The sequence below is a fragment of the Eutrigla gurnardus genome, assembly GCF_963514095.1.
Source record: "Eutrigla gurnardus genome assembly, chromosome: 11".
In the NCBI taxonomy this organism is placed as follows: domain Eukaryota; kingdom Metazoa; phylum Chordata; class Actinopteri; order Perciformes; family Triglidae; genus Eutrigla; species Eutrigla gurnardus.
Genome location: NC_139925.1, coordinates 12449406 through 12461990, shown reverse-complemented (window position 1 = coordinate 12461990; position 12585 = coordinate 12449406). Strand labels below are relative to the sequence as shown.

Genomic DNA, 12585 nt, shown 5'->3' with positions numbered 1-12585 from the left:
TGTACAGATTCTTGTTATCGGCACAAATAAACATTTGCCTGCAGGCGTTTTGCATGATAGCTTCGCTCGTAGCCAAACGTATTAAACGTTTCCTGCACCAGGGGGTTATCCAGGATTTTGTCCTGGTACAATGTGACAAAAGAGCCATCAACCTCTATTCATCATTCTGTTTGCAAACTCTTGCCAGTATGAAAAAGTTGATTTCAGTTTTGGCAGTCATCGCCTGGCTTCCCCACATATGACTGTAATCAACCTAAATTATCTCCGATTCTTTCTCCGACTTCTGTTGGACAGGAGAAGTCGGGGGTTTTTTTTAGAGAGAGAGATATCTGTTCCACTCTCTAGTCTTGGTATTAGATTTTTGCGTTATTTAATATTATGTGCATCATTGAATATATTGACCAAATTAGTTCCACTATCCTGTATACAAAAAGCTGCAAGGCAAACATGCTTTGCATTATTATCACTTATTGTTCTCCAGTTCTTTTACGAAGTGTTTTACATTTGACACACTGTGCATTTAAAACCCTTTTCCTATCCTCCAGGCAGCCTTTGGTTTCCATAAACATCAGTCCCGTATGAAATGTACTTGTAGAGATTTAAAACATGTTTGTCCGTGAGGCAATTCATCACAATGAGCATCATGTCTACATTTATTTTTGTCAAAGTTACATTATTGTTGCATGGTAACATAGTTTTAAGTTTAGCTTGATTTGGAGAGTCTGCGCTCCGTCACCAAGCAACAATAAGGTTACGTTTGATGAAAATAAATGCGGACATGATGCTCATTGTGATGGATTACTGAAGTCGACCAAGTTTAAATTCTCTGCAGATGTATTTTGATACCATGGTGGAATGATTGGATGCCACTGGCTGCGTGGTATTGTTAACACTATGTTATTCTTTGGAAAAGGTCAGCAGTGATGAAGAGTGTTTTCTAGTAATTGGGGTAAAAGTCTCTGGTGTGGTTCATTAAGTGAACATTTTACTGGATTTGTGGTTTTATGGTGGTGTAATCATGCAACACATACTTAAAATACATTTGTATTTTACTTGACCTCTATACAAAAACATGATTGCAGTCGCTGTATCACAACGGCTTAAGCTTTCAAGCCCCATCTCCTAAATGACTTAATGTTCCCACACTCTTTATTGCAATCCCTCCTTAAGAGTAATGCATAATGTCAACACTAGAGGGCAATGTCTTCCCATGGAAAAGCACTGAAACGGGCTCCTTCGGAGCACAGAAATAACTCTGAAAGCATCTGAGTACATGTTGTAGACTAACTGCCACCTTTTAGAAGTTTGGAGACTTGCCTAAACCTTGAGATGATAATAATAACAAAACCATAATCACACCGAGCCCCCATGCTTCATGTTTATTATTTTCTTATGGCAATATAAGATTATTTCAATCTAATCTCTTATCACGTTATAGGAAAGCTATTAAATATGTAAACAAAACAATAATACAGCGTTGTTTTTCAAGCAGCAGCTAAACTCCAGCTTATTAATTCATCCTAACGGATAGGACCTCGATGTATCACAAGTAAACATAATATTGCTGGCTCACAGTCATTCTTGAACTAAGTTAATAGGTATTTAATTACATTGATGCATCATATAATTGGCAGCATTGAGAAAAGAGACAAACTGGGGCAGGCGGGCCTGGATTGGGAATTAAAGAGATGTATTTATCTAAAGCCTGTCTGATTACCTGGCAGAACCTCACAGACAATAGGGTAATAAATCTTCAGTTCACCGCTCTCATCTCCAGTGAATGACTTGCACCGCGGACGCACGAGCGCACACGCACACACACACACATGCATGCGGTGAGTGTATGTGTGGCGCAGCTTATTAAAATGTGTAATAGATTTACTGACCCTGATATGCCACTAGAACAAAAAGTAATTATTCATACTGTGTAGAGCAGTCTAATTTTAACCAGTGGAAAGATTTTAGAAAGTGCAAGATGGAATTAGTGAGGCATGGCTAAGGACTCAAATGGGCTCTGGAAAGGCATTCTGCTCTCCTGTTAAATGAGCGCTTCATCTAGGTGTGAAAAGCAGGCACTTCACTGGGCTGGAAATTAAAAGAACAATTTTATGGTATTAGAACATACTTTGATTTCCAATAGCTTACCTTTTAATCAGTAAATGATGTCATCTTGAAATGCTTGAATACGGCAAAAACAGGTGAGAAATCCTGTTAAGATTGAAAAAGCAATATATATGTATATATATTTTTTAAATGTCACCGTCACACCATAGGCAGTGTGGTGGAAACCTACCTGATAAGGTCTCCATTGTCATTAAAAGCCTGCCGGGTCTCGGTTTCGGGCTTTCGCAGGTTGGTTTTTTCCATGTCATATCAACGTTTGCTCCTCTTTAGAAGGAAGCGAAAATTCTGATTCATAATTCAGGCTGTTAGATGAAATGACTGCGGTTGAAATATTGATGACTGTGGAATATTGCTGTGCAGCCACTGCTAACGGAGTCCTCTCTGCTCCGCCACCCCTCCTCATAGCTTTCTCAGGTCCTGCTAAGTGCTGTGAACCAAGACCTCATCCAGTTCACACTCAAACCGGGGGTGCAGGTGAACGTGTACGCCATGCAGCTGTCTCCAGGTGAGTTCCGCGGCCTCTGCCACACACCTACCTAAAATAATTGTATCCGATCCATTTCTGGGGCGAGAGTTACATTTTGGGTGGTTGTCTCTCCGTTATTTGAGGTCAATCCTTCCAATATCGTGTTGAATATGACTAGTTAGTGTGCAGGCTTTCAGATGTAAACCGTTTTACATGTTAGAATTGTTCATCCTGGATAAAGTGAACTATGAAGAAAAAGCTGAAGCACCTATAGACATATATATAAAAGATAAAATGATATAGATATGCGTTTATACTCATTTGGCCTGCGTGTGCACATCATGTCTCTCTTTCTCTTCACAGCTCCTCTCGTGGACAGCAGTGACAGCGGCCACAGTGGCACCGCGGTCATCATGCTTGTGTCAGTCGTACTGATGGGCTTGGCTGTCTTTGTAATATATAAATTTAAAAGGTACAGTATAATGGGGATAATAAATTGTACCCACCACATACAAGGCACAGGGAAACCATAAAAGAAAGTGTGAAGATCAATGACGATCAATCCTCAGACTCCCGAGGTTTTCAGACTCCCATCAGCGCTGATATCTACGATAAGCTAGATGTTATTGTTTGTGTGCGTTTGCATAATGACCCTGTTCAGAGTCGGCCCCGTTATCTACAAGCAAAGACAATTGCACTGGTGAACTCCTAAAACTTTCCAAAAAGTATTTCGGACTCCATATATCTGTGAGTTATGGACACCGGCGACACAATAATAGCTCCAGGAATAAGACAATTCCCCTCTGTCTCAATCTGCAGGATATTACAGGGAATGACAGTCTAATCAATTCACCCAGAGTGCTGAATGGGTGTCAGAGTCCTGCAGTTATCAATATTCATCTGTCTGACAATGTGAGGGTTGACCTTTAGGAAATGCTAAACACAGCCATCCAAGGTGAGGCACACTCTGTCGAATGGCAGGAAAGGTTGAGGAGATAAGCCCTGAGACAACATATATTATACAGTGAGGGACATACAGTAAACAGTATCCTCTGCTGCAGGTAATCCCATGCCAATCATAGAGGAAGGCTCGAGTTCCTCCGGAGTTTGTGGGATTCCGCTCATTATAAAGTAAAACATTACTTAACTTTAACTTTCAAGATCTTAATTACAACATTAAGAAACAGACTTTCGGTTTCTAAAGCTGCCTCAAATGTCACCGTGCCAGCTGCGGCGCAAAATCACAAGGGGAGGCTCCGAAATTAGAAATGCAAGATGTTAGTTTTAAGCGGAATTGGGGGCTGCATCTGAGGGGATGAAAAATTGATTGAAAAATGGAGGTGAACAATATGAAAGTGAGAGAGCAATGCCCAGCGGAATGTGAAATGCCCTAGTTTCCGGCTTTCAAGCAATCCTCTCCCATCCTTAACAGTTAAAAATAGTGTGTGACACATTATGCTTAGTGAGAGCATTAGTGAAGCAGACCTGGTGGCAGGTTTCCATGAAACCTTTTTTTTTTTAATATTCCCCCTCTGCATGACCTACAGGAAGATTCCGGGCATCAACACTTACACAGCGGAGCAGCCTGATAAAGAACAAGAGGTCATCCCGACAGTGACCTCCATCGTCGTCCCAAACCCTGAGGGGGACAAGCTGACCTCACTGGATCATGTGGATGTACAGTTGGACTCAAAAGGCAGAGGTATTCATGTGTCTTCCTTTAAGCTACAGCATTTATTTCCAGGAATATCAGATACTTATGTTGGACATTGAAGGTCTGTTCTTGTTGCTGTGTTTTATTCTATCACTTGCCATAGAAAGTATTCAGTCTGTGGTGTTTAACTAATAATCAGCAACAGGGGGTCAGTTCACCCAAATGACAAAAACATTTTCTGATTTACATTTTGTTGGTATCTGGCGATAGTGGTTTTATATGCAAATTTTAAACGTAGTTTTATTTGTGAGCTATCCAACTATTTTGTGAAGTCGTTCCTATAAAAACACACCTGTGAAGAGTAAAGCTGTCGATCGTCACATTACATTTCTCTAAACCTTGGATTTCAGGAAAAGTACTTGGTTAAAACGCATTATTTTTGTTAAATGTGTGACGTTTTTATATCTAGCAGTGTCTTGTGGCCAAATGTTTGGCATGGCATAAAAAATCTAAACAGCAAAGTAAAGCACCTAGCAATGTGCAATCAACTTGTTTTGTTCAACATTACCCCACCAGATTACTAACATCACTCTCATAAACCACTTAAAGTTCAAGAATTGCTCAAAAAATGTTCATTACCACATCAAAATTGGGACATCACATCCTCACTTAGGGACTGAGTGTGGGACAGTTTAATCAAACAGAAGGCTAATGTGGCTGTACCGTTACAAGAACATTGTTTCTGGAGAGCCTTGTTGCTGTTGTATTTTTTTAAAATGCAATTACTTTAATGTTACGAGCACCACCAACAGCATTCAATTCTTTGTTTTTGAGTTTGGCGGTAAAGTGGTTAGCACTCACAACCAGAGGACTCCAGGTTTGAACCCAGCTGGCTGGCTGAAACAATCTAAATGGTCATAGTTATACACATCGTTACATATCACAAGGGATAAGTGAGAAAATGTTTTGTTTTTTGGCAAACTGTGTGAACTGACCCTTAAAGTCCCAGTCGGCAAGTCCGGCGGATCGAGGGCACTCTGTCAGATTTTTGAATGTTTACAACTCTTACGCTCCTCCCCCACGACCACCGAGCTCCCTCCCCTCGACTCCGTGCCCTTTGAAACCCCTTAGATCACGCCACCTTTGAAACACGGGTCCGATGTTGACTCTGGTTTTATCACGGGCTCCGTCGCAATCTTTCTTTTTTTCCTTCTTTTCGGTGTTTTCTTTTCCTTGGTTGTTTTGGACCTCCTTGTTTCGGTTTTTAACCAAGGAATTGGAAGCTTGTTGCTACTTCCCTCTACCTCCCCCCTGTGATAGTGGTACGACCCGAGGGAAGAGGGGCTCTGTGTGTGCACGAACACAGCCCTGCGTGCTGATTGGACAGGATGATCCGGGCGCTGTGGATTTTTTGCAAAACAAACAACAGGCTGTACGTAGAGGCGCGCTTTTTTTTTCTGAAACCAGATGATTTATGTTGTTCTATCGGAGCATAGTGTCGACTTCGGTGAATATGATCAAAAAAATGTTGCCGACTGGGACTTTAATGTTGTGACAGTATATGAAAAACGGCAGTGGCATAGAGGAACAATGGTCACAAGTTGAAGCTCACTGAAAGGAAAGAGATACTTGATATTCTCTTAACGCTGATGCGACCCCCCCTTGTATTAACATACAGGAGGTGCCAAGATTTAGTTATTCTTACGCGCGCCATATTTATGTATTTGCCAACCTGAGTTTGTCCCAGCAAGGTATTAGTATTCACGGGCAAGTGAAGCACGATCAAGTGCGAGCGAAAGAGATGAGAATGTCAAGGTGAATTATTTGACCCAATAAAATAATTAGCGCATCGGGAAAGTAGCGGACTGGTGAAAGCATTTTCATCAAGAAATATCCATGAGGTTCCAATTGATTTACTTCTAAACAATCGACCCTGCCGAGATAAATGTGTTTGCCTGCAAAAAAATACACCCGTATGTAAATGGATACATAAAATGCCTCCCCCTCTGTTTCTTTCCCTTTCTTCTCCCTTGTCAGGCTACCTGCCATCTCACACAGACATCAAGCTCTCTGATGAAGCGCCCCATGTGTTTTAATGTTGGGAGTCTATGACCAACTCAAAAGCAATACATCTTCTTTGGCAGTTACTTCCAGCAGGCTATGAAACCACGGTCACAATGAATGGTCTCGAGTGTTTTTGCTACCCATGCATGGATGGACCAGTTCACACTGTGCTGCCTAATCCCTCTGAGGAGACTGTACAGATTTATACTTGCTTCTTGAAAAGGGACACTTTTTGACTGAAAATACTTGTATTTTTGCAAGGACATTGATCTTTTTATGTAAATAATGTACATTCGTAATGGAAGGAGTATAAGTTATTTGTCCCAGCTGGTCGCAGCTGCATCTGCTCAAATATGAAAACATAACACGCAGCGGGACAGAAGCGATGTAGAATAATATCTCAAAAATGTGCTCCTGTTTCTGTTCTTTGGGCTCGTGTTTGTGAAGTTTACTTTGTTTAACTATGTGGAAATAGCTTATCTGATTAAGACAGTGAGGGAAGCAGATTCATTAAGCTCTGTGCAATCAGCAAATCTTATCACCAGATTGTCATCAAATGAAAGCTTGCAATATCCAGGAGATGAAGGAGGACTCCCAGTCCCAGATCTGGGCCTGTCTCTCTGCCGCTCAAAATGTTATATATGTCATAACAAAATAAGAACGGAAGATTAAAGTGGGTGTACTGCGTAGATAGGTATGTACAATAGATGAGGAAACTCAGCAATCCCTCAAACAAGTCATTTTAGTGACATGATAAATGTTGAACCTACTTAAAACCAGATTATACACAAGTCTTCTGTATAATCTAAATCATGCATATGGATTATTATTATTGCAGAGGCATTCTCATGTTTGATTGTTTCACAGTTGACTTTTGTTGCCCAGAGCATTTCTTGTACATTCTGGTTTCTATTATTAGAGGTAAAAATGTAAATCTTCAGAAGAACTGTGTGAACAAAGGAGCTACGGTTACACTCGCAAACAAGAAATGGCTGTATTTTTATTTAATTACTAATTAGTTTGAGATTTATTACCCATCTGTTTATGTTAAAAGCCTAGCGCTCCTTGACACAGTTACAACACATGTCTCACGCTCTTCTTTGAACTGATCTCGCCGTGAAGGTTACGGGAAGCGTGATGACACTGAAACTCCACCAGGTTTGAACGAAAACATGTTTTCATTATACTACCTTGTAATTTATTCTGGACTGTTGAGCTACTGCGGTGATACAGACATCTCCACATGGCATTTCCTCAGTTTTACAGTGATGCAGAGGAGCCTGCAGCCTGTTCAAGGTTTGCCCCCCAAAGACTCAGCGGACAAAAATGCTGCGGATTTGTTCGTCTCCTCCTTGGCTGCGATAGAGAAGACGTATCTCCTGTCAACAAGGCCCAGCCTACGCACAGAGCTTTGGTCAGCTGCTGTCTCTTTGGGATAAGTACTGAAGTTCTTCTTCATCCAACTTTTCTTTTTAAGAGTTGTCAGCATCGTATGTCAGCAAGACAAATTGACTGGCGGCTTTCTCTACGCTCCTTTCCTTCCGATCCTGCGATCGAGCCTGAAGCAGAAAGGAACTCGTACTCATCATCAGGCGAACACACTGTCTTTCCACACACCACCATCAGAAGAGACTTTTTGTCAAGTCCCGACCTGTGAATACGACTGAACATAATTGCATGTTTCCCCCCCCTCTTTCAAGATATTGAAATACATCTTAATTAGGAGAAAAATGTAACGTTAGAAATGTGAACTGCAGTATGTTTTGCGTTTCTCAAAGGCTAGACAACTCATTCATTACAAAGTGACTTGATTACTCAGTGGATTGTTTCTGTGTTTTTTTCCCATTTGATCTTGCAGAAGTTACCATGGCTGCAGAATAAAACAGAAATACAACATTAATGCAGCGTGGCTGACTTGATGGACTCATTTCCCAAAAGAATAAACAGCTTAATTTATTCGTGCTGTCTGTTCAAATCCACCTAGTTGACTGTAGCAGTGAGTCGTGTCTGCAAATTTGATAGGCAATCAACAGATCTCATGAAGGGCGAAACTATGACTCAAAGTGGTACTTTTGAACAACGGTCGGACGCTCTCACTTTGTCAACTTTGTTGCCTTTTTCTGCTTTGCCTCTTAACAATTGTTGCTCAGCATGCTCAAAAGTTTCAGCCATTTGCGTGATACAATGGGGCCGAACAGGAGGACAATGAAAAGCACCAAGTAGCCTGGAGTGATTCTAATGGGCTAGTTCCTTGGCTCTCCCACTGTGCAACAAATTAATTATCCTCTCTCCAGGAAATCGACACACGTACACACACACAATCGAGGAAGATTTTTTCCCAGTCTGGGTAGCACCTTGAATGAAAAATGTCCTACAACAATAACCCACAGCAATATTGTGTTAGCCACAGTGTGAAATTGATGAGCATGTTTCCTTTCATTGAGTACTACATTAGTGTCTGGCTGCAGCGAATCATCCATTAGGGATTGTCACCGTTCAATTTGATTGTGCACTGGCGAACATCCCAGGGCAGTTAGAGAAAGGCCTTGGTGTTAATTCAGACTGAGAGCAGGAGCGAGAATAAGACTCTTGGGGCGCCGGTGGCTGTTGGAGTGATGAAGATTGGTGTGCGATATGAAGCTGTTAAGGTGGCAAACAAAATACAAAAAACAGAAGGGACGTTGTTGCTGCATCTTTGTTTTGCGAGGAATCATTTCAGTCAATCAGCTGCAGTTCTGTCCTCCAAACCTTTTCTGTCTCTTTGTAATTTTAAACCCTTAATCTGAGCAATACTATTCTAAATAGGTCTCCTTAACAAAATAGCCTGTTGCTCATCTTTGACCAGAGCCTCAGTAATTGTTCCCATGAAATAGAATCCATCTGGAACTGGCAACTTGAGTGATAGAGGTAAAATGAAGCTCAATCAAAGTGTCAGATGGGAATCTTCACACAGGCGTTATCACACTTCTGCTCATTAAAGCTGACTTCAGAGCCTCTGAGGGATCACTGACAGTGTAACGCTTTCCGATAATGTAGGGCTTCATGAACCTTGTTTTCAGGTATAATCTTACATCTTCCATTACAACACATACTGTGGGTGCATGTATAATAGGAAAATATATATCTATATATATATAATTTCATATAAAAATACATTTATTTTGAACAATTTTAAAATGGTTATTTGTTCACAGTAAGAAATATGATTCAATACAAGACAATTTATATATCAGACAAAAATGAACAATATCATAGATCATGCACAAGTTTTGGCAATTGCACAACTAGACTATAAGACGAGGTGTTTAATAATTTGTTTAATATGTAAACTTCAAAACCAACCATGATCAACCCTAATAGTATTATGTCTTTCATCACAGATAATTAGGGCATGCTACTGTAAAAAAAAAAAAAATTAAATTAATAGTAAAAACGACATACAGCTTATTGTGAGTCTGAATGTCATAGAAATATACTAATCTACAGTCTTTTCAGTGAGTTGACTTTTTAATTAAGTAGAATGACGGTGATTTACATTCCATCTTTCTCTATGTACAAGTTTACAGTATTTCTACTTCTAAGGCCAGATGTTCATGTTCAAACATTAAAATTATTTTCTTGTGGACCGCTATCAGATAAAACAGTCATTGAAAGCACCATGTTATCTTACAGAGCAAAACCAACTATACATTCCTTTCTGGTGAGCATTCATAACAGCCAAATTCTGACATTTGTATATAAATATTCATTAGTGTGTATTTACAACTCAAAGACCTCTAGTTATTGGGCAGTAAATGTTAATGTTTACCCCGAGTGTAACATTAAAATGGTTTATTCAACAAAACAAAATTGTGATTTTTCTGTGGTACGGAGGCAGAGCAAGATGTGTTCTGCCTGAAACTGACTCCTCTTTTGTCTTTTAGGTTGTAATATCTATTCTGGATATAAAGAAATGAGACAAAATTACAAAAGCAAAATAAAAAGGTTACACTTGAGAAATTTAATAGCTATCTTCAATTTGTGCATTAGAGGGAAACATCAACAAATACTGTGAGATTTCACTTTTATTACCTTCAATATGTTTATCATTTTAAGCCTTGTAATATTCTTTAAGTGCCTAAATGCCCTTAAGTCATTCTAATTCTCTGTCATTCGATGCAGAATATAAAGTAACTTTTCCAAACTTATACATACAGTATATTCAGTCTATTCAATATGTCTCTTGTCCTGAACACATTTAGTTAATGGTACTTTCTCATTTACTGCTTTTAAGATATATCATTTCAACAACTCTGTTTTTCCTATCCTGTTCTCCTAATTAAAAAAAAAAATGTCAACAGCAAAAAGCCTTCATCAAAAGTACACGACAGCTGAATATGTATAAAATACTCATATTAGCATACTTCGATGGTGTTGATGTAGAGCGAGGCAATCTCGATGCTAATTGGAGATGTTGTGCTGGCTAACAATTTCACCGCCCGCAAACTAGAGGCCCTGGAGTCTGGCTCGGTGGATTGATCTTCATCAAGGATTGTAAAATAGATACTTAATCTATCCATGTGGGTTAAAAACATGACTTTGAACGATAGCAGCTATCACCGTGAAATGAATATTTAAAAAAGAAATAGGGTAAATAAATAAAAACAATGCCAACAAAGCAAACAATATCAGCACAATTGGAACACAACAATCTGTACTTACTCCGTAACAGAGTCTTAGACGTTAGTACAGTTTGGAAATTCCCTTGTAACAATTCTCTCCATATTTCTTCCAATTCCTCCTGAAAACATGCAAAGAAATAAATAAAAATAGACTAAATAAAGGGACATTCAACTGCTTTGACATCACATGCACATCAAAATGTTGCTTGTTTTAAGGATATGATAACGACAGAGATGTTGCAAACACAATTTCTGTGATTATCCGCCTCATCTATGACATTGATTTCTTGGTGAAGGAATAAACTACCATCAACATTAACTAAACAACATAAAATTCAAACTTGCGTTCTCTCTAATCTTTCCATTCGGAGAACAAATGGTTTGTACGAGCTTTTACCCTGAATTATAAATTCATCAGCCATACAATTTTGTTGAAAAGCCCCCTGTTGTCTCAAAGGAACGTGGCCTCTCAGAGTAGGGCTGAGCTGGTGATCGAGGGCTGATAAGATAGAATCACTATGACGATGTGGGGTCGTTCAGATTGTGCAGACACTGGCTTATTCGAAGGTGATACTTTTATCCCTCATCTGTCAGTAGTTTAAATTCAATGATTTGTAGAAAGCTGCGTGAAGCCAATTTCATGTCCGCCCCTATCACTAATAACCTGGTGGTAAATTCATATAGAAAAATATCCTGCAGTCAATTCAGATTTGCTCAAGAAAATATGATTAATCAAATTTAAATTGCTTTAACGTGGAGCATATTTTTAGACTTTTTTAGAAATCTATATGACCTGAATTTTAACTGAAGATAACTGCCTTTTTGGCCACTTGGGGGCAATGGAAACAAGATGCAAAACGTTATTGTGCAAAAACATTTGTATAAGTTGATATGGCCAACTATCAAAAGGCTGCTTGTTATCCAGCAGTTATGGAGCATTTGAGCTAGGTTTGTGGTCTCTACCAATTCCTGAAGAGAATATCAGGCTTTTAAGCTGCTAAATGCACTTATATTCACCAGTGATTTTCTAACGTTGTTGTTGTAGGAACAAGTCGCTTGATTAAATGTAGGATGTTTTTTTTTCTCCTAAGGTGGCTCTTTAATGTAAAACGTAAACATTTCAAAGTGCAATTGTTAGAAGTTTGATAAATACTTGCATCAAAATGAATTAAATTAGATTTAATTCACCTTCACAGTACATGAGCATCCAAGGTTCTCTAGCAGAGGACTGTGGTCATGTACTGTAAATAACACTTGACTGACGAGGCAGATCTGTTCTGACAACCTCATGCCTTGTTCTGAATGTCTTTTAATATAAAAAGTATATTAATATATTCATATTTCAACTGAACTGCAAATGTCTACTACTATGTGAACATGTTAATCATTCAGAACCAATTTGAATTAAATTAAATAATTTCAAGTAATTTCATTTAAATGAACATTTTAATCTGGATATGGTTATGTTTTAAATGTTCAAATCTTCATTTCAACCTTTTTGATTTTACTTCATAGCTCGTGCTGTGCTGAAAACTATCAGCGGTGAGCACAGTCTCCCTCTTCTTAGAGTTTGTAAAGCCATTTGGACTAAAATGAGAACACATAAAATTACTGAA

The 12585-nt window shown here is 39.1% G+C and overlaps 2 protein-coding genes across 2 annotated transcripts in view; one reads left to right on the top strand and one right to left on the bottom strand.

Annotated features, from left to right (window-relative positions):
* Positions 1–8173, top strand: part of LOC311020716 (VPS10 domain-containing receptor SorCS1-like) — a gene marked incomplete at its 5' end in the record, with an annotated part of 39315 nt that extends 31142 nt beyond the window's left edge. Inside the window, 4 exons of the mRNA XM_084020924.1 lie at positions 2530–2629; positions 2954–3062; positions 4138–4292; positions 6282–8173. Of these exons, the coding sequence (XP_083877050.1) occupies positions 2530–2629; positions 2954–3062; positions 4138–4292; positions 6282–6340 (423 nt within the window). The 3' untranslated portion in view covers positions 6341–8173. The remainder of the gene's footprint in view (positions 1–2529; positions 2630–2953; positions 3063–4137; positions 4293–6281) is intronic.
* Positions 8174–9446: 1273 nt separating this feature from the next.
* LOC311020946 (VPS10 domain-containing receptor SorCS3-like) overlaps positions 9447–12585 on the bottom strand; it is a 38700-nt gene continuing 35561 nt past the window's right edge. Inside the window, exon 27 of the mRNA XM_084021228.1 lies at positions 9447–11088. Within this exon, the coding sequence (XP_083877354.1) occupies positions 11024–11088 (65 nt within the window). The 3' untranslated portion in view covers positions 9447–11023. The remainder of the gene's footprint in view (positions 11089–12585) is intronic.